Below are 23409 nucleotides of genomic sequence, written 5' to 3' on the forward strand. Positions count from 1 at the left end.
CCTATGTGCAAAGCACGTCGGGGGAACCGGTCTCGCATAAGCGTACGCGTAAGGTTGGTCCGGGTCGTCTCGTCCAACAATGCCGCCGAACCAAAGTATGACATGCTGTATGACTTATATCGCCCACAACTCACTTGTGTTCTACTCGTGCATATAACATCAACATAAATAACCTAGGCTCAGATGCCACCGTAGGGTTTCGTAGTAATTTCAAAAAATTTCCTACGCACACGTAAGATCATGTGATGCATAGCAACGAGGGGGGAGAGTGTTGTCTACGTACCCACGCAGACCGAGTGCGGAAGCGATGACACAACGTAGAGGAAGTAGTCGTACATCTTCACGATCCAACCGATCAAGCACCGAAACTACGGCACCTCCGAGTTTGAGCACACGTTCAGCTCGATGACGATCCCCGGACTCCGATCCAGCAAAGTGTCGGGGAAGAGTTCCGTCAGCACGACGGCGTGGTGACGATCTTGATGTACTACAGCAGCAGGGCTTCGCCTAAACTCCGCTACAGTATTATCGAGGACTATGGTGGCAGGGGGCACCGCACACGGCTAAGGAATAGATCACGTGGATCAACTTGTGTGTTTCTGGGGTGCCTCTATCTCAGTATATAAAGGAGCCAAAGGGGAGGGGGGCCGCCGGCCAGGAGGAGGGCGCAGGAGGAGTCCTACTCCTCCCGGGAGTAGGACTCCCCCCCAATCCTAGTTGGACTAGGATTCCCCAAGGGGGAAGGAGGGAGAGGGGGGCCGGCCACCTCTCCTAGTCCTAATAGGACTAGGGGAAGGGGGGAGGCGCGCGGCCACCTTGGGCTGCCCCTTTATCCTTTCCACTAAAGCCCATTAAGGCCCATATGGCTCCCGGGGGGTTCCGGTAACCTCCCGGTACTCCGGTAAAATCCCGATTTCACCCGGAACACTTCCGATGTCCAAATATAGGCTTCCAATATATCAATCTTTATGTCTCGACCATTTAGAGACTCCTCATCATGTCCGTGATCACATCCGGGACTCCGAACAACCTTCGGTACATCAAAATGCATAAACTCATAATATAACTGTCATCGTAACCTTAAGCGTGCGGACCCTACGGGTTCGAGAACAATGTAGACATGACCGAGACATGTCTCCGGTCAATAACCAATAGCGGGACCTGGATGCCCATACTGGCTCCTACATATTCTACGAAGATCTTTATCGGTCAGACCGCATAACAACATACGTTGTTCCCTTTGTCATCGGTATGTTACTTGCCCGAGATTCGATCGTCGGTATACCAATACCTAGTTCAATCTCGTTACCGGCAAGTCTCTTTACTTGTTCTGTAATACATCATCCCGCAACTAACTCATTTAGTTGCAATGCTTGCAAGGCTTTAATTGATGTGCATTACCGAGAGGGTCCAGAGATACCTCTCCGACAATCGGAGTGACAAATCGTAATCTCGAAATACGCCAACCCAACATCTACCTTTGGAGACACCTGTAATGCTCCTTTATAATCACCCAGTTACGTTGTGACGTTTGGTAGCACCCAAAGTGTTCCTCCGGCAAACGGGAGTTGCATAATCTCATAGTCATAGGAACATGTATAAGTCATGAAGAAAGCAATAGCAACATACTAAACGATCGGGTGCTAAGCTAATGGAATGGGTCATGTCAATCAGATCATTCACCTAATGATGTGATCCCGTTAATCAAATAACAACTCTTTGTCCATGGTTAGGAAACATAACCATCTTTGATTAACGAGCTAGTCAAGTAGAGGCATACTAGTGACACTCTGTTTGTCTATGTATTCACACATGTATTTATGTTTCCGGTTAATACAATTCTAGCATGAATAATAAACATTTATCATGATATAAGGAAATAAATAATAACTTTATTATTGTCTCTAGGGCATATTTCCTTCAATATTTGATATACATGTTATTGATGTGTACCTTACTAATGCTCGCAGTAGCGCCTGGGTATTTGATACTGGTTCTGTTGCTAATATTTGCAACTCGAATCAGGGGCTACAGATTAAGCGAAGATTGGCTAAGGACGAGGTGATGATGCGCGTGGGAAATGGTTCCAAAGTCGATGTGATCGCCGTCGGCACACTACCTCTACATCTACCTTCGGGATTAGTTTTAGACCTAAATAATTGTTATTTGGTGCCAACGTTGAGCATGAACATTATACCTGGATCTTGTTTGATGTGAAACGGTTATTCATTTAAATTAGAGAATAATGGTTGTTCTATTTATATGAGTAAAATCTTTTATGGTCATGCACCCTTGATGAGTGGTCTATTTTTACCAAATCTTGATAGTAGTGATACACATGTTCATAGTATTGAAACCAAAAGATGCAGAGTTGATAATGATAGTGCAACTTATTTGTGGCACTGCCGTTTGGGTCATATTGGTGTAAAGCGCATGAAGAAACTCCATTCTGATGGATTCCAATCACTTGGTACTTGCGAACCATGCCTCATGGGCAAGATGACTAAAACTCCGTTCTCCGGAACATTGGAGCGAGCAACAGAGTTATTGGAAATCATACATACTGATGTATGTGGTCCAATGAACATTGAGGCTCGCGGCGGATATCGTTATTTTCTCACCTTCACAGATGATTTGAGAAGATATGGGTATATCTACTTGATGAAACATAAGTCTGAAACATTTGAAAACTTCAAAGAATTTTAGAGTGAAGTGGAAAATCATCGTAACAAGAAAATTAAGTTTCTACGATCTGATCGTGGAGATGAATATTTGAGTTATGAGTTTGGTCTTCATTTGAAACAATGCAGAATAGTTTCACAACTCACGCCATCTGGAACACCACAACGTAATGGTGTGTCCGAACGTCGTAACCGCACTTTATTAGATATGGTGCGATATATGATGTCTCACACTGATTTACCGCTATCGTTTTGGGGTTATGCTTTAGAGACAACTGCATTCACGTTAAATAGGGCACCATCTAAATCCGTTGAGACGACACCTTATGAACTGTGGTTTGGCAAGAAACCCAAGTTGTCGTTTCTTAAAGTTTGGGGCTGCGATGCTTATGTGAATAATTATCCGGTGACCCCCCGGCACTCTGATAATTATCCGGTGACCCCCAAAACTCATCCGGTGTCCGAATATAGTCATCCAATATATCATTTTTTATGTCTCGATCATTTAGAGACTACTCGTCATGTCCGTGATCACATCCGGGACTCCGAACTATCTTCGGTACATCAAAACACCTAAACTCATAATATCGATCGTCACCAAACGTTAAGCGTGCGGACCCTACGGGTTCGAGAACTATGTAGTCATGACCGACACACGTCTCCGGTCAATAACCAACAGAGGAACATGGATGTTCATATTGGCTCCCACATATTCTACGAAGCTCTTTATCGGTCAAATCGCATAACGATATACGTTGTTCCCTTTGTCATCGGTATGTTACTTGCCCGATATTCGATCATCGGTATCTCAATACCTAGTTCAATCTCGTTACCGGCAAGTCCCTTTACTTGTTTCGTAATGCACCATCCCACAACTAAATCATTAGTCACATTGCTTGCAAGGCTTATAGTGATGTGCATTACCGAGAGGGCCCAGAGATACCTCTCCGATACACGGAGATACCTCTCCGATACATGGAGTGACAAATCCTAATCTCGATCTATGCCAAATCAACAAGCACCATCAGAGACACCTGTAGAGCATCTTTATAGTCACCCAGTTACGTTGTGACATTTGATAGCACACTAAGTGTTCCTCCGGTATTCGGGAGTTGCATGATCTCATAGTCATAGGAACATGTATAAGTTATGGAGAAAGCAATAGCAACAAACTAAACGATCATCGTGCTAAGCTAACGGATGGGTCAAGTCAATCACATCATTCTCCAATGATGTGATCCCATTAATCAAATGACAACTCATGTCTATGGTCAGGAAACATAACCATCATTGATTCAACGAGCTAGTCAAGTAGAGGCATACTAGTGACACTCTGTTTGTCTATGTATTCACACATGTATTTATGTTTCTGGTTAATACAATTCTAGCATGAATAATAAACATTTATCATGATATAAAGAAATAAAAAATAACTTTATTATTGTCTCTAGGGCATATTTCCTTCAGTCTCCCACTTGCACTAGAGTCAATAATCTAGATCACATCACCATGTGATTAACATCGATAGTTCATATCATCATGTGATTAACACCCATAGTTCACATCGCCATGTGACCAACACCCAAAGGGTTTGCTAGATTCAGTAATCTAGTTCACATCGCTATGTGATTAACACCCAAGGAGTACTAAGGTGTGATCATGTTTTGCTTGTGAGAGAATCTTAGTCAACGGGTCTGCCACATTCAGATCCGCATGTATTTTGCAAATTTCTATGTCAACAATGCTCTGCATGGAGCTACTCTAGCTAATTGCTCCCACTTTCAATATGTATCTAGACCGAGACTTAGGGTCATCTAGATTAGTGTCAAAACTTGCATCGGCGTAACCCGTTACGACGAACCTTTTTTTTTCACTTCCATAATCGAGAAACATATCCTTATTCCACTAAGGATAATTTTGACCGCTGTCCAGTGATCTACTCCTAGATCACTATCGTACTCCCTTGCCAAACTCAGTGGTAGGGCATACAATAGATCTGGTATACAGCATGGCATACTTTATAGAACCTATGACTGAGGCATAGGGAATGACTTTCATTCTCTTTCTATCTTCTGCTGTGGTCGGGCTTTGAGTCTTACTCAACTTCACACCTTGTAACACAGGCAAGAAACCTTTTCTTTGACTGTTCCATTTTGAACTACTTCAAAATCTTGTCAAGGTATGTACTCATTGAAAAAACTTATCAAGTGTCTTGATCTATCTCTAAAGATCTTGATACTCAATATGTAAGCAGCTTCACCGAGGTCTTTCTTTGAAAAACTCCTTTCAAACACTCCTTTATGCTTTGCAGAATAATTCTACATTATTTCCGATCAACAATATGTCATTCACATATACTTATCAGAAATGTTGTAGTGCTCCCACTCACTTTCTTGTAAATACAGGCTTCACCGCAAGTCTGTATAAAACTATACGCTTTGATCAACTTATCAAAGCGTATATTCCAACTCCGAGATTCTTGCACCAGTCCATAGATGGATCGCTGGAGCTTGCATATTTAGTTAACACCTTTAGGATCGACAAAACCTTCTAGTTGCATCGTATACAACTCTTCTTTAGTAAATCCATTCAGGAATGCAGTTTTGTTTATCCATTTGCCAGATTTCATAAAATGCGGCAATTGCTAACATGATTCGGACAGACTTAAGCATAGATACGAGTGAGAAAATCTCATCGTAGTCAACACCTTGAACTTGTCGAAAACCTTTTGCGACAATTCTAGCTTTGTAGATAGTAACACTACTATCAGCGTCTGTCTTCCTCTTGAAGATCCATTTATTTTCTATGGCTTGCCGATCATCAGGCAAGTCAACCAAAGTCCATACTTTTTTCTCATACATGGATCATATCTCAGATTTCATGGCTTCAAGCCACTTTGCGGAATCTGGGCTCACCATCGCTTCTTCATAGTTCGTAGGTTCATCATGATCTAGTAGCATGACTTCCAGAACAGGATTACCGTACCACTCTGGCACGGATCTTACTCTGGTTGATCTACGAGGTTCAGTAGTATCTTGTTCTGAAGTTTCATGATCATCATCATTAGCTTCCTCACTAACTGGTGTAGGTGTCACAGAAAAAGTTTTCTGTGATGTAGTACTTTCCAATAAGGGAGCAGGTATAGTTACCTCGTCAAGTTCTACTTTCCTCCCACTCACTTCTTTTGAGAGAAACTCCTTCTCCAGAAAGTTTCCGAATTTAGCAACAAAAGTCTTGCCTTCGTATCTGTGATAGAAGGTGTATCCAATAGTTTCCTTTGGATATCCTATGAAGACGCACTTCTCCGATTTGAGTTTGAGCTTATCAGGATGAAACTTTTTCATATAAGCATCGCAACCCCAAACTTTAAGAAACGACAGCTTAGGTTTCTTGCCAAACCATAGTTCACACGGTGTCGTCTCAACGGATTTAGATGGTGCCCTATTTAACGTGAATGCAGCTGTCTCTAATGCATAACCCCAAAATGATAGTGGTAGATCGGTAAGAGACATCATAGATTGCACTATATCCAATAAAGTACAGTTATGACGTTCGGACACACCATTATGCTGTGGTGTTCCATGTGGCATGAGTTTGTGAAACTATTCCACATTGTTTTAATTGAAGACCAAACTCGTAACTCAAATATTTGTCTCCGCGATCAGATCGTAGAAACTTTATTTTCTTGTCACGATGATTTTCCACTTCACTCTGAAATTCTTCGAACTTTTCAAATGTTTCAGACTTATGTTTCATCAAGTAGATATACCCATATCTGCTCAAATCATCTGTGAAGTTCAGAAAATAACGATACTTGCCATGAGCCTTAACACTCATCGGACCGCATACATCAGTATGTATTATTTCCAATAAGCCAGTTGCTCGCTCCGGAGAACGGAGTCTTAGTCATCTTGCCCATGAGGCATGGTTCGCAAGCATCAAGTGATTCATAATCAAGTGATTCCAAAATCCCATCAGCATGGAGTTTCTTCATGCGCTTTACACCAATATGACCTAAACGGCAGTGCCATAAATAAGTTGCACTATCATTATTAACTTCGCATCTTTTGGTTTCAATATTATGAATATGTGTATCACTACGATCGAGATCCAATGAACTTGTTTCATTGGGTGTATGACCATCGAGGGTTTTATTCATGTAAACAGAACAACAATTATTCTCTGACTTTAATGAATAACCGTATTGCAATAAACATGATCAAATCATATTCATGCTCAACGCAAAAACCAAATAACACTTATTTAGGTTCAACACTAATCCCGAAAGTATAGGGGAGTGTGCGATGATGATCATATCAATCTTGGAACCACTTCCAACACACATCGTCACTTCACCCTTAACTAGTCTCTGTTTATTCTGCAACTCCCGTTTCGAGTTACTAATCTTAGCAACTGAACTAGTATCAAATACTGAGGGGTTGCTATAAACACTAGTAAAGTACACATCAATAACATGTATATCAAATATACTTATGTTCACTTTGCCATCCTTCTTATCTGCCAATACTTGGGGTAGTTCCGCTTCCAGTGACCAGTCCCTTTGCAGTAGAAACACTTAGTCTCAGGCTTAGGACCAGACTTGGGCTTCTTCACTTGAGCAGCAACTTGCTTGCCGTTCTTCTTGAAGTTCCCCTTCTTCCCTTTGCCCTTTTATTGAAACTAGTGGTCTTGTCTACCATCAACACTTGATGCTCTTTATTGATTTCTACCTTCGTCGATTTCAACATCACGAAGAGCTTGGGAATCACTTTAGTCATCCCTTGCATATTATAGTTCATCACGAAGTTCTACTAACTTGGTGATGGTGACTAGAGAATTCTGTCAATCACTATTTTATCTGGAAGATTAACTCCCACTTGATTCAAGCGATTGTAGTACCCAGACAATCTGAGCACATGCTCACTAGTTGAGCGATTCTCCTCCATCTTTTAGCTATAGAACTTGTTGGAGACTTCATATCTCTCAACTCGGGTATTTGCTTGAAATATTAACTTCAATTCCTGAACATCTCATATGGTCCATGATGTTCAAAACGTCTTTGAAGTCCCGATTCTAAGCCGTTAAGCATGGTGCACTAAACTATCAAGTAGTCATCATATTGAGCTAGCCAAACGTTCATAACGTCTGCATCTGCTCCTGCAATAGGTCTGTCACCTAGCGGTGCATCAAGGACATAATTCTTCTGTGCAGCAATGAGGATAAACCTCAGATCACGGATCCAATCCGCATCATTGCTACTAACATCTTTCAACACAATTTTTCTCTAGGAACATATCAAAAAAAACATATGAAAGCAACAACGCAAGCTATTGATCTACAACATAATTTGCAAAATACTACCAGGACTAAGTTCATGATAAATTTAAGTTCAATTAATCATATTACTTAAGAACTCCCACTTAGATAGACATCCCTCTAATCTTCTAAGTGATTACGTGATCCATATCAACTAAACCATAACCGATCATCACGTGAGATGGAGTAGTTTTTCAATGGTGAACATCGTTATGTTGATCATATCTACTATATGATTCACGCTCGACCTTTCGGTCTCCGTGTTCCGAGGCCATATCTGTATATGCTTGGCTCGTCAAGTATAACCTGAGTATTCCGCGTGTGCAACTGTTTTGCACCCGTTGTATTTGAACGTAGAACCTATCACACCCGATCATCACGTGGTGTCTCAGCACGAAGAACTTTCGCAACGGTGCATACTCAGGGAGAACACTTCTTGATAATTTAGTGAGAGATCATCTTATAATGCTACCGTCAATCAAAGCAAGATAAGATGCATAAAAAGGATAAACATCACATGCAATCAATATAAGTGATATGATATGGCCATCATCATCTTGTGCTTGTGATCTCCATCTCCGAAGCACCGTCGTGATCACCATCGTCACCGGCGTGACACCTTGATCTCCATCGTAGCATCATTGTTGTCTCGCCAAGCTTATGCTTCCATGACTATCACTACCGTTTAGTAATAAAGTAAAGCATTACATCGCGATTTCATTGCATACAATAGAGCGACAACCATATGGCTCCTGCCAGTTGCCGATAACTCGGTTACAAAACATGATCATCTCATACAATAAAATTCAGCATCATGCCTTGACCATATCACATCACAACATGCCCTGCAAAAACAAGTTAGACGTCCTCTACTTTGTTGTTGCAAGTTTTACGTGGCTGCTACGGGCTTAAGCAAGAACCAATCTCACCTACGCATCAAAACCACAATGATAGTTTGTCAAATAGACTCCGTTTTAACCTTCGCAAGGACCGGGCGTAGCCATACTCGGTTCAACTAATGTTGGAGAGACAGTCGCCCGCAAGCCACCTATGTGCAAAGCACGTCGGGGGAACCGGTCTCGCGTAAGCGTACGCGTAAGGTTGGTCCGGGTCGTCTCGTCCAACAATGCCGCCGAACCAAAGTATGACATGCTGTATGACTTATATCGCCCACAACTCACTTGTGTTCTACTCGTGCATATAACATCAACATAAATAACCTAGGCTCAGATGCCACCGTAGGGTTTCGTAGTAATTTCAAAAAATTTCCTACGCACACGTAAGATCATGTGATGCATAGCAACGAGGGGGGAGAGTGTTGTCTACGTACCCACGCAGACCGAGTGCGGAAGCGATGACACAACGTAGAGGAAGTAGTCGTACATCTTCACGATCCAACCGATCAAGCACCGAAACTACGGCACCTCCGAGTTTGAGCACACGTTCAGCTCGATGACGATCCCCGGACTCCGATCCAGCAAAGTGTCGGGGAAGAGTTCCGTCAGCACGACGGCGTGGTGACGATCTTGATGTACTACAGCAGCAGGGCTTCGCCTAAACTCCGCTACAGTATTATCGAGGACTATGGTGGCAGGGGGCACCGCACACGGCTAAGGAATAGATCACGTGGATCAACTTGTGTGTTTCTGGGGTGCCTCTATCTCAGTATATAAAGGAGCCAAAGGGGAGGGGGGCCGCCGGCCAGGAGGAGGGCGCAGGAGGAGTCCTACTCCTCCCGGGAGTAGGACTCCCCCCCAATCCTAGTTGGACTAGGATTCCCCAAGGGGGAAGGAGGGAGAGGGGGGCCGGCCACCTCTCCTAGTCCTAATAGGACTAGGGGAAGGGGGGAGGCGCGCGGCCACCTTGGGCTGCCCCTTTATCCTTTCCACTAAAGCCCATTAAGGCCCATATGGCTCCCGGGGGGTTCCGGTAACCTCCCGGTACTCCGGTAAAATCCCGATTTCACCCGGAACACTTCCGATGTCCAAATATAGGCTTCCAATATATCAATCTTTATGTCTCGACCATTTAGAGACTCCTCATCATGTTCGTGATCACATCCGGGACTCCGAACAACCTTCGGTACATCAAAATGCATAAACTCATAATATAACTGTCATCGTAACCTTAAGCGTGCGGACCCTACGGGTTCGAGAACAATGTAGACATGACCGAGACATGTCTCCGGTCAATAACCAATAGCGGGACCTGGATGCCCATACTGGCTCCTACATATTCTACGAAGATCTTTATCGGTCAGACCGCATAACAACATACGTTGTTCCCTTTGTCATCGGTATGTTACTTGCCCGAGATTCGATCGTCGGTATACCAATACCTAGTTCAATCTCGTTACCGGCAAGTCTCTTTACTTGTTCTGTAATACATCATCCCGCAACTAACTCATTTAGTTGCAATGCTTGCAAGGCTTTAATTGATGTGCATTACCGAGAGGGTCCAGAGATACCTCTCCGACAATCGGAGTGACAAATCGTAATCTCGAAATACGCCAACCCAACATCTACCTTTGGAGACACCTGTAATGCTCCTTTATAATCACCCAGTTACGTTGTGACGTTTGGTAGCACCCAAAGTGTTCCTCCGGCAAACGGGAGTTGCATAATCTCATAGTCATAGGAACATGTATAAGTCATGAAGAAAGCAATAGCAACATACTAAACGATCGGGTGCTAAGCTAATGGAATGGGTCATGTCAATCAGATCATTCACCTAATGATGTGATCCCGTTAATCAAATAACAACTCTTTGTCCATGGTTAGGAAACATAACCATCTTTGATTAACGAGCTAGTCAAGTAGAGGCATACTAGTGACACTCTGTTTGTCTATGTATTCACACATGTATTTATGTTTCCGGTTAATACAATTCTAGCATGAATAATAAACATTTATCATGATATAAGGAAATAAATAATAACTTTATTATTGTCTCTAGGGCATATTTCCTTCAATATTTGATATACATGTTATTGATGTGTACCTTACTAATGCTCGCAGTAGCGCCTGGGTATTTGATACTGGTTCTGTTGCTAATATTTGCAACTCGAATCAGGGGCTACAGATTAAGCGAAGATTGGCTAAGGACGAGGTGATGATGCGCGTGGGAAATGGTTCCAAAGTCGATGTGATCGCCGTCGGCACACTACCTCTACATCTACCTTCGGGATTAGTTTTAGACCTAAATAATTGTTATTTGGTGCCAACGTTGAGCATGAACATTATACCTGGATCTTGTTTGATGTGAAACGGTTATTCATTTAAATTAGAGAATAATGGTTGTTCTATTTATATGAGTAAAATCTTTTATGGTCATGCACCCTTGATGAGTGGTCTATTTTTACCAAATCTTGATAGTAGTGATACACATGTTCATAGTATTGAAACCAAAAGATGCAGAGTTGATAATGATAGTGCAACTTATTTGTGGCACTGCCGTTTGGGTCATATTGGTGTAAAGCGCATGAAGAAACTCCATTCTGATGGATTCCAATCACTTGGTACTTGCGAACCATGCCTCATGGGCAAGATGACTAAAACTCCGTTCTCCGGAACATTGGAGCGAGCAACAGAGTTATTGGAAATCATACATACTGATGTATGTGGTCCAATGAACATTGAGGCTCGCGGCGGATATCGTTATTTTCTCACCTTCACAGATGATTTGAGAAGATATGGGTATATCTACTTGATGAAACATAAGTCTGAAACATTTGAAAACTTCAAAGAATTTTAGAGTGAAGTGGAAAATCATCGTAACAAGAAAATTAAGTTTCTACGATCTGATCGTGGAGATGAATATTTGAGTTATGAGTTTGGTCTTCATTTGAAACAATGCAGAATAGTTTCACAACTCACGCCATCTGGAACACCACAACGTAATGGTGTGTCCGAACGTCGTAACCGCACTTTATTAGATATGGTGCGATATATGATGTCTCACACTGATTTACCGCTATCGTTTTGGGGTTATGCTTTAGAGACAACTGCATTCACGTTAAATAGGGCACCATCTAAATCCGTTGAGACGACACCTTATGAACTGTGGTTTGGCAAGAAACCCAAGTTGTCGTTTCTTAAAGTTTGGGGCTGCGATGCTTATGTGAAAAAGCTTCAACCTGATAAGCTCGAACCCAAGTCGAAGAAATGTGTCTTCATAGGATACCCAAAGGAGACTGTTGTGTACATCTTCTATCACAGATCCGAAGGCAAGTTATTCGTTGCTAAGAATGGATCCTTTCTAGAGAAGGAGTTTCTCTCGAAAGAAGTGAGTGGGAGGAAAGTAGAACTTGTTGAGGTAATTGTATCTGCTCCCTTATTGGAAAGTAGTTCATCACTGAAATCAGTTCCAGTGATTCCTACACTAGTAAGTGAGGAAGCTAATGATGATGATCACGAAACTTCTGATCAAGTTGCTACCGAACCTCGTAGGTCAACCAGAGTAAGATCCGCAGTAGAGTGGTACAGTAATCCTGTTCTGGAGGTCATGTTACTTGACCATGACGAACCTACGATCTATGAGGAAGTGATGATGAGCCCAGATTCCGTAAAATGGCTTGAGGCCATGAAATCTGAGATGGGATCCATGTATGAGAACAAAGTGTGGACTTTGGTTGACTTGCCCGTTGATCGGCAGGCCATAGAGAATAAATGGATTTTCAAGAAGACTGACGCTGACGGTGATGTTACTGTCTACAAAGCTCGACTTGTTGCAAAAGGTTTTTGACAAGTTCAAGGAGTTGACTACGATGAGACCTTCTCACCCGTAGCGATTCTTAAGTCCGTCCGAATCATGTTAGCAATCGCCGCATTTTATGATTACAAAATTTGGCAAATGGATGTCAAAACTGCATTCCTTAATGGATATCTTAAAGAAGAGTTGTATATGATGCAACCAGAAGGTTTTGTCGATCCAAAAGGTGCTAACAAAGCGTGCAAGCTCCAGCGATCCATTTATGGACTGGTGCAAGCCTCTTGGAGTTGGAATATACGCTTTGATAGTGTGATCAAAGCATATGGTTTTATACAGACTTTTGGAGAAGCCTGTATTTACAAGAAAGTGAGTGGGAGCTCCATAGCATTTCTGATATTATATGTAGATGACATATTATTGATCGGAAATGATACTGAATTTTTGAATAGCATAAAAGGATACTTGAATAAGAATTTTTCAATGAGAGACCTCGGTGAAGCTGCTTACATATTGGGCATCAAGATCTATAGAGATAGATCAAGACGCTTAATTGGACTTTCACAAAGCACATACCTTGATAAAGTTTTGAAGAAGTTCAAAATGTATCAAGTAAAGAAAGGGTTCTTGCCTGTATTACAAGGTGTGAAGTTGAGTCAGACTCAATGCCCGACCACTGCAGAAGATAGAGACAAAATGAAAGTCATTCCCTATGCTTCAGCCATAGGTTCTATCATGTATGCAATGTTGTGTACCAGACCTGATGTGTGCCTTGCTATTAGTTTAGCAGGGAGATACCAAAGTAATCCAAGAGTGGATCACTGGACAATGGTCAATAACATCTTGAAATACCTGAAAAGGACTAAGGATATGTTTCTTGTTTATGGAGGTGACAAAAAGCTCGTCGTAAACGGTTACGTCGATGCAAGCTTTGACACTGATTCGGATGACTCTAAGTCACAAATCGGATACATATTTTTATTAAATGGTGGAGCTATCAGTTGGTGCAGTTCCAAGCAGAGCGTCGTGTCGGGATCTACATGTGAAGCGGAGTACATAGATGCTTCGGAAGCAGCAAATGAAGGAGTTTCGATGAAGGAGTTCATATCCGATCTAGGTGTAATACCTAGTGCATCGGGTCCAATGAAAATCTTTTGTGACAATAATGGTGCAATTGCCTTGACAAAGGAATCCAGATTTCACAAGAGAACCAAGCACATCAAGGGACGCTTCAATTCCATCCACGATCAAGTCAACGGGGGAGACAAAGAGATTTGGAAGATACATACCGATCTGAATGTTGTAGACCCATTGACTAAGCCTCTCTCATGAGCAAAACATGATCAGCACCAAGACTCCATGGGTGTTAGAATCATTACAATGTAATCTAGATTATTGACTCTAGTGCAAGTGGGAGACTGAAGGAAATATGCCCTAGAGGCAATAATAAAGTTGTTATTTATATTTCCTTATATCATGATAAATGTTTATTATTCATGCTAGAATTGTATTAACCGGAAACTTAGTACATGTGTGAATACATAGACAAACAGAGTGTCACTAGTTTGCCTCTACTTGACTAGCTCGTTGAATCAATGATGGTTATGTTTCCTGACCATAGACATGAGTTGTCATTTGATTAATGGGATCACATCATTGGAGAATGATGTGATTGACTTGACCCATCCGTTAGCTTAGCACGATGATCGTTTAGTTTGTTGCTATTGCTTTCTCCATAACTTATACATGTTCCTATGACTATGAGATCATGCAACTCCCGAATACCGGAGGAACACTTAGTGTGCTATCAAATGTCACAACGTAACTGGGTGACTATAAAGATGCTCTACAGGTGTCTCTGATGGTGCTTGTTGATTTGGCATAGATCGAGATTAGGATTTGTCACTCCATGTATCGGAGAGGTATCTCCGTGTATCGGAGAGGTATCTCTGGGCCCTCTCGGTAATGCACATCACTATAAGCCTTGCAAGCAATGTGACTAATGAGTTAGTTGTGGGATGGTGCATTACGAAACGAGTAAAGGGACTTGCCGGTAACGAGATTGAACTAGGTATTGAGATACCGATGATCGAATATCGGGCAAGTAACATACCGATGACAAAGGGAACAACGTATATCGTTATGCGATTTGACCGATAAAGAGCTTCGTAGAATATGTGGGAGCCAATATGAACATCCATGTTCCTCTGTTGGTTATTGACCGGAGACGTGTGTCGGTCATGACTACATAGTTCTCGAACCCGTAGGGTCCGCACGCTTAACGTTTGGTGACGATCGATATTATGAGTTTAGGTGTTTTGATGTACCGAAGATAGTTCGGAGTCCCGGATGTGATCACGGACATGACGAGTAGTCTCTAAATGATCGAGACATAAAAAATGATATATTGGATGACTATATTCGGACACCGGATGAGTTTTGGGGGTCACCGGATAATTATCAGAGTGCCGGGGGGTTATCGGAACCCCCGGGGGAACTAATGGGCCAACATGGGCCTTGTGAGAGAGAGAGGAGGGGGCCTTAGGGCTGGCCGCGCTCCCCCCTTGAGGAGTACGAATTGGAAAAGGAGGGGGGGCGCCCCCTCTTTCCCTCTCCTTCCTTCCCCCTTCCTGCTCCTAGTTGGACTAGGAAATCCTACTAGGAGGACTCCTCCCCTCCTTGGTGCGCCCCAGGGGCCGGCCGGCCTCCCCCTTGCTCCTTTATATACGGGGGCATGGGGCACCCTAGGACACACAAGTTGATCATTGATCTCTTAGCCGTGTGCGGTGCCCCCCTCCACCATAATCCATGTCGGTCATATCATCGTAGTGCTTAGGCGAAGCCCTGCGCCGGTAGCTTCATCATCGTCGTCATCACGCTGTCGTGCTGATGAAGCTCTCCCTCGACACTCAGTTGGATCAAGAGTTCGTGGGACGTCACCGAGCCGAACGTGTGCAGATCGCGGAGGTGCCGTACTTTCGGTACTAGGATTGGTCAGACCATGAAGACGTACAACTACATCAACCGCTTTGTCATAACGCTTCCACTTACAGTCTACGAGGGTACGTGGACAACACTCTTCCCTCTTGTTGCTATGCATCACCATGATATATCTTGTGTGTTCGTAGGATTTTTTTTGAAATTACTACGTTCCCCAATAGATTGATACTGAGTTCTACAGAGAGACGAGCCGGCCCCGACAACCGGTGAAGTGGTTTGAGGGGAGATGGTTAAATGAGGAAACGGTTGAGGAGGTGGTTCGAACGGCCTGGTAGAGAGCATCATTGTTAGGCCTAGGACCGTTCAAACAGAAGGTGGACTCAGTTCATGAGGAGCTGCATAAATGGGACAGAGAGACCCTCAAAAGGCCACAGAAGAGAATGGCAAAAATGAAAAAGGAGTTGGAAGAACTGAGAAGAGGTCCGGCTACTGACGTGGCAATTGCTAGACAGAAAGAGATACTGCTGGTTATTGAAAATCTATTGGAACAGGAAGAGATTGCATGGGTTCAGAGAGGAAGATCTAATCACGGTGATCGGAATTCATATTTATTCCATATGTATGATTCGGCAAGGAAGAAGAGGAATATGATCAAGGGATTGAAAGATGTAAATGGGGTGATGCAGGTAGGACAACATGAGATGGCCGAGATAATTAAAACCTATTTCACTAACCTGTTCTCTTCCCAGGTTGAGATCCATAATGAAGATGTCTTTCGAGATGTGACCCCGAGAGTAACAACACAAATGAATGAGGCCCTGTTGGCGCCCTTCACAGAGGAGGATGTACGCCGGGCTGTTTTCAGTATAGGCGATTTCAAGGCACCAGTACCAGATGGGCTTCATGCTGCTTTTATAAGAGGTTCTGGAACATGTTAAAAGATGATCTAGTGAGAGAGGTTCTAGGGGCAATCAACACACGCACTATCCCAGAAGGGTGGAATAGTACTACTATAGTGCTGATCCCAAAAGTTGATAACCCCACAAGTGTCTCACAGTTTAGGCCGATCAGTTTGTGTAACATTGTTTACAAAATCATCTCCAAAATGCTTGCTTTTCGGCTTAAGGTCATACAACTCTGAGAGCACTGATGCTTTTACGCCAACACGTGGGCTGCGACAAGGGGACCCCTTGTCCCCCTATCTCTTTCTAATCTGTGCGGAGGCGCTTTCTAGCATGCTTCAGGCGGAGGAGAACAATGGCACATTGATAGGGGTTAAGGTGTGTAGGGAGGCACCGCAAATATCTCATCTGCTGTTCGCTGACGACTCTTTAATTCTTATGAAAGCAGATGGCCCAAATGTGGCGTGCCTCCGAAGGGTACTGGATGATTACTGTGCTAGCTCAGGGCAGTTGGTTAGCGATGCTAAATCTAGCATATACTTCAGTCCAAACACCCCGGTGGAGGAGAAAGTGGTGATATGTCAACACCTGAATATTAACATGGAAGCCCTTAACGATAAATATCTTGGTCTACCATCCATGGTGGGAATGGATAGGAGTGACTCTTTTGAGTATCTCATCGACAGAGTAAATCAACTGATGATAGACTAGAAGGAGAAGCTGCTTTCCACAGGGGGGAAAGAAACGATAATTAAGGTGCCCAAGCCATGCTGGTGTTCGCGATGTCTATATTCAAAATTTCAAAGAATATTTGCAAAGAAATGACAGATGCAATATCGAAATACTGGTGGGGAGATGACGACAACCACAAGCGTATCCATTGGGCAACATGGTGGAAATTGTGTGTACCTAAAGAAAGGGGAGGCTTGGGGTTCAGGGATTTACACAACTTTAATTTAGCTCTCCTTGCTAAACAGGTTTGGAGGTTGCTTGAGAACCCCGATTCTCTTTGTGCATAGATTTTGAGAGCCAAATATTATCCGGATGGAAAGTTACTGGATGCCAAGGTGAAAAGTGGAAGCTCGTATACATGGCAAAGTATTTGTGCTGGTATTAATACGCTCAGGAGAGGGGCAATATGGCACATAGGTGATGGATCACAAGTGAACATTTGGGCTGATTCATGGATACAATCGAGTGCTGATGGCCGTGTCATTACACCACGAGGAGGAACCCTTCTGTCTAAGGTCTCGGAGTTGATTGATCCTGTCACCGGGTTATGGGATCAAGAGTTCATAAATGATGTGTTTTGGCCGGTTGATGCGCATAGAATTCTTGCAGTTCCGCTGGCACCACATGGGATGATGGAAGATTTTGTGGCCTGGAGGTTTACAAGGAACTTTACCTTCTCGGTCCGATCAGCTTATCATGTGGAGTGGCAACATCAATTTGCACGTTGGTATGAACAAACAGAGGGGGAGCCATCCTAGAGCTACCCGGTGTGGAAAAAGCTCTGGACTTCGCCCCCCCCCCCCCCCCCCCAGCAACGATTAAGATCCACGCTTGGAAGGTTTTACACGGTTACATACCATGTTATGGGGTTTTGGCAAACCGCCATATTGATACGTCTGATAGCTGCCCTATGTGTGTGAGTGGATGCGAAGACATTATGCATGCTCTCTTCACTTGCCCTAGGGCAGCTGAAATATGGAGATGTCTGAATCTGGACAGGTTCGTGGAGGAGGCGTGTGATATAGGCAGGGCGGGCTCGACAGCATTGAATTATATTTTATGTGCTCCCACACGTCAGACGTTGATCATAGATGTCTCAGCTCAGTTTCTAATCCTTGTGGGTATCTGGTACACATGGTGGGAACATAGACAACACGTCCACGGGGAGGAAGTGCAAACCCCGACACGGGCCGCATTATCGATCGCGGTGCTGGCAGCAAATTACTTCAAGGCTACGAAGAAGAGCGCGGCAGTGAGATCAAGTGGATGGAGGAAACCACATGAGGATTTTGTCAAGTTGAATGTAGATGCAGCTTTCCATGCAGATGCTCTCCAGGGGGGTGTAGGAGCTGTTTTACAGGATTACAAAGGTGGCTTCATCGCAACTTCAAACGAAAGGTTAGAGCATGTTGCTGATGTAGGGACGGCGAAAGCATATGCTCTACGACATGGCATCCTGTTGGCGCAGCAGATGGGGATTAGCAAGCTCGTTGTGGAGTCGGACTGCCTTGAGGTGATTGACACCATGAACAATGGAGGCTTTACGGCATCGGGCGCAGCAGCGATCTATTCGGATTGTTTGGTCCTTACCATAGGTTATACTTCGGTGTCTTTTGTTCATTGCCCTAGGGAGACAAACTTTGTCGCTCATGTTTTAGCTAGGCAAGCGGTGTTGGCTCCACCTTCGGTGTGGAATTTTTTTTGAGAATCACCGGCGGGGGGGGGGGGGGGGGGGGGGGGGGAGCTCCCCCACCTGAATATATTACTCAAAAGAGTCACAACAAGTTGTGATACAGAGTTACATAAGCATGGAACATCGTGCAGAGAGGAAAGACCGCCACGAGTAGACGGCCTTCTTGTCACCTTCGGTGTGGATTGACGAGCCGCCGGCTTTCATTGTAAAGGGTTTAGTGGATGATGTAACACATCTTTGATTCAATAAAAGGTTTCCGAAGTTTCAAAAAAAAAAACAGGACATCAACACCTAGCTGAAGATAACATGCCACTATCTAGCTGTTGGCCGAACCTATGAACTGCGGCGAGGACAATGTATACACAGAGATCTCAAGAGAGTGTTTTTGCGCTGCATAAATGTCTGCAACGTTTTTGACATCTTCCTTCATTTATTCAAAGAGAAAACGATCGTGCTGATCGTGCTCATGTCTCTCCGCGCCATCCCAAGGACTCAGAACATGCAAGCAGCTCGCTCGAGGTACAAATCGTGGCTCACGCTAGCAAACTAGCTAACAGAAAACGGAGAACAATTTTAAGAAAATCACTAAATCCTAACTAAGACAGCTGAGGTGCCAGGATTAATCAACACTAGCTAGGAGCAGCAAACCTGGATCTATATGCTCATAAAATAGTCATTTATTCCAGTCGGCTTACCAAGCACGGGAGCTTTCGTGTCAGGGAAGAATTCAAAGCCCTTGAGCGTCGAGACCGTGCCGGCCTTGCTTACGGCGACGGGGTAGGTGAGCAGGTGGCCTGGGAGGTCGTCCGTGAGCTGCTGGTCGCCGACGTAGAGGTTCCAGTACTCATCGGCCATCTTGTTGACCCTCCGGACGCACTCTAGGCTCCCCGGGCGGAGGAAGTCGTCGTGCGTCTTGCCGAGGTGCTCGTGCCACAGCGACATCCGGAAGCCATGGACGTGCCCCTTGGCGAGCTCGGCATCGGTGTTTACACGGTGTGGCTGGAACGCGCCAATGGCTATCTCGCTGTCCCTGTCCCCCGCCATGGACCGCTCGTTGAGGTTGGCAGATCCCACGACGATGTACTCGTCGTCAACTGAGCGCAAGTACTTAGTTAGCTGATCTGATGATGAAGTAATGCAATTGCAAGATGATGAATTAATGGAGCGGGGCTAGATATTGCCGTACCTATCATCATCTTGGAGTGAACGTAGATCATGAACCGGCGTGCCTTCTGCGCCCTGGCATAGTCCGTCCCGTCCTTTGGGTGTTTCGCGGGCAGGTGCTCGCCCTCGCTCTTGGCCTCCCGGTTCCCTAAGCAGAAGAAGGTAAGGTAGTCCCTGGGGTCGGCGTCGATCTTCTTGGCCTGCAGCGCAACGGCGATGTCGTCGTACATCAGGGCCATTGTCCTCCTCTGGTTGTCCAGCATCGCCTGCCTGTATCGCCCAGTAGGGGTGCCTTCCGACCACATGGGCACCACGACGTACACAGCGAAGCGTTCGCCGGCCTCGATCTTGCTCACGATCTTGAGCGATAGCTCTCTGGGGATCTGCTGGCACGCCCCGACGTCCGCCGGGTCTATGCCGTCGTGGGTTTTCCACTGGAAGGAACTGCCGGCGAAGTACTGGTTCTCGATGTAGATGAAGCTGTTTGCGGCACGTATGGCGTGGATGTAGGCGTCCTGGATGCTCCTCTCGAACACTCGATGCTTGTCTTGGATGAGGCCGGCCTCATAGGCATCCTCCATGGAGTCGGGGAAGCCGACGGTGGAGATGCTGTCGATGGACCGGAACAGCTGCACGTTCCACGCCTCCTGGTCGCCGGGAAGCGTCACCGGCCACGAGGACGGCGCAACCTTGCCCTCGAGGGCCACAAGGTCGACCAGGTGCTCCTTGCCGCCGCCTTGTTTGCTCCACCGCTGCTCGAAGTTGTGGAGCACGTCCCACGCCGCGGCGCCCTCGACCTTGGCGTGGATGTCGTGCCATGGCGTCCTGGGCCCGCCCTTGTCGAGCGTCGCGGCCTCGTCGCTGAAGTTGATTTGGCTGAAGTCGTTGTTGTGCGCCTGCCCCGTGCCCAGCGTCCTGAACAGGGAGTGGGACTGCGTGTCGTAGCGGCCGTTGCACACGTCGAGGCCGCCGAGGAAGCTGACGATCTGGCGGCGCCCGTCCGACCCCGACGAAGCAGGTAGCTCCTGGTCGACGGTGATGGCCTTCTGGTGGTGGCTGTAAACGACCGTGTCGACAGGCGTCTTGGCGTCCAAGATGTAGCCTCTGACGGACCAGTTCCTCGGGCAGAGGACGCACTGCACGCGGCTGCCGCGGAAGTACTTGGCCGTGAGCTGGTCCCTTGTGTCCATGACCCCGACCTCGTGCAGGCCATCAATGGAGGAGATGTCGTTCCACACGAGCAGGAGCACTTGCACGCCCTCGCCGGCCTTGCGCTTCAGGAGCTCGCCGAGGGTTTCCTGCCGGCCGTCCCGCTCCCGAACCAGCGTGATGTGGGGGAACATGGACCAGGCGGTGATGTAGACCAGGTGCCGTGCGTTGCTGATGGCGTCGTATATGTCTTCCCAGCAGCGCCCGGGCTTGTAGAGCCCGCCGCCGTCGAGCCGGATCTTGGGGTCGAACTCCGCAGACGCGTGCGCGTCCTGGTACAGGGTGACCCTGCAGCCCGGCCTCTGGGAGAAGAAGGTGTGGGGCACCACGCCATCGCCGACGCCGCCGCCCCACGCCAGGCCTTGGTCAGCGACATCGCGGAAGCTGATCTGGACGTGTATCTTGGGCCCGTCGGGGAGCTTGTTCCTGTCCGTGCCAAGGACATCGAACCAGCGGTCGATTGTTGTGCCATTGGCATTGAGGAGCTCCCGGGCGGGCAGGTAGGCGCGGCCGAGGACCGTGTCGTCGTTGAGGCCGAGCTGCTCGATCATGACGGAGATGACGACGTCGGCGGCGTGGTGGGCGCAGTAAGCGCGGAGTGGCTCGTTCCATCGCGCGCTTCCGGCTGCAGGGACGGCGATGGTACGCGTCCGGGCGATGCACGCGCTACCGAGGTAGATGGCCGCGTACATCCGCGACAGGCCCTTGCCGAGACTCGTCGTTTCCTGGACACCTTGCACAATCTACTTACAGGAATTGCATGCTTTTAGTTAAGTTCATCATTTACTCATAACCAAAATTTTAAATAGCAGATTATAGCAACAGTCTTGCTAAATCTCAGACGACTGAAACTTAATTATATATATCTGCCAATGCTATATTCATGAGATCTTATATTGTGATCCGTATGAACTTTTTCCAGTTTTTTTTCCTTTTCTTTTTACATGTTATTTCACTTGACTTGATTGAGAGTTGGTTAAGTAATACCTAGCCATACCCAAATAGCAGTAGTAGCAAAAGCGGCGCTAAATGGTGCTAAGGCTGTCCGTAATGAGATATCATAGGTAGTATCATGCATACCAACTAGATAATTTTGATGAGATAACATAGAATTAAATGCTAAATTGCGACAAAAGCAACGTGCTAAATTGCGCTATAGCGTGAACAGACGGTAAATGGTGCTAAAAGCTTAGTACGATGCCACTCGAAACGGTATAGCGCGCCATTTAAAACTACAATGTAAACTGAAAAGATAAGAATGGACGTACATTGCCGAGGAAGCTGGGGATGATGCCGGTGTGGCGGGAGCGATCGTGGATGTTGTCGGCCCCCAGGATGGTAGCATTGATGGTGCCGTGGAGCCGCAGATGCGCCATTGCTTGCTAGCTCCTTGGATCTCAAGACGTACGCTAAGGAGAATGGAGGATGTGGTGGTGACTGGTGGGCAAGCTGCTTCACAATCACTACGATGATGGCACAATGGATGTTGATAGGCAGTACATTTATAGCCGGCACAGGTCCAAGGAGAAAGATGCTTCAAGAGATACGTGTAGATTGAGAACTGGAGGCTAAGTTAGTTCATTCTTGCTTCAGATCAGCAGCGTTCACAAGGAGATGCAGCTGTGGATCCTATTCATCATGTGCCACTTGCATGGCTAGTTGCCAAAATTACCTAGCGCCCAATTGGTTTATAGGTTAATAATGTGTCACTTGCATGCATGGCTAGTTGCGTCAGTCACACGTGCTAAACCTTGGAAAGCATGCCGGCCACTTGGCTAACCATGTACCACTTGCATGGCTAGTTGCCTCCCTCACACGTGCTAAACCGATCTAAGCGGAAAGCATGGATGCCTCATCTTAAGGCGTCTTCAACGTGGACCCTCAAACTGTTCGCATACTGTCTGAAAAGTTGTGCCATTCAACATGGTCTTATATCGGTTCATTCGGCGGTCTAAATGCACTTTTTTCGTAAACCGGAGACAAAGTGGGGGGGGGGGGGGGGGGGCTTTGCAGGCGTCCGGGGCGCTGCCACGTCCGCTTCTAACTGCACTGGCCCACCCAAACC

General features: G+C 45.6%; 1 protein-coding gene across 1 annotated transcript; it reads right to left on the reverse strand.

Annotated features, from left to right (window-relative positions):
- Window positions 1-19353: 19353 nt before the first annotated feature.
- LOC125524796 (phospholipase D alpha 2) lies at window positions 19354-22944 on the reverse strand. The gene is made up of 3 exons (XM_048689825.2): window positions 22613-22944; window positions 20158-22087; window positions 19354-20065 (listed from the first exon to the last, which is right to left on the reverse strand). The coding sequence occupies exons 1-3, from the start codon at window positions 22718-22720 to the stop codon at window positions 19626-19628; spliced, it is 2478 nt and encodes an 825-aa protein (XP_048545782.2). The 5' UTR covers window positions 22721-22944; the 3' UTR covers window positions 19354-19625.
- Window positions 22945-23409: the final 465 nt, after the last annotated feature.

This window comes from Triticum urartu, chromosome 7A, assembly GCF_056163025.1.
Source record: "Triticum urartu cultivar PI428250 chromosome 7A, HENAU_Tu73, whole genome shotgun sequence".
In the NCBI taxonomy this organism is placed as follows: domain Eukaryota; kingdom Viridiplantae; phylum Streptophyta; class Magnoliopsida; order Poales; family Poaceae; genus Triticum; species Triticum urartu.

Excerpts from the sequence above, each read along its gene's own strand:
- LOC125524796 (XM_048689825.2), bottom strand. The coding sequence starts at position 22,720 with ATGGCGCATCTGCGGCTCCACGGCACCATCAATGCTACCATCCTGGGG. Across the intron at positions 22,088-22,612 it reads TCCCCAGCTTCCTCGGCAAT|ATTGTGCAAGGTGTCCAGGA; the intron begins GTACGTCCATTC and ends TCCTGTAAGTAG. Across the intron at positions 20,066-20,157 it reads TCACTCCAAGATGATGATAG|TTGACGACGAGTACATCGTC; the intron begins GTACGGCAATAT and ends ACTTGCGCTCAG.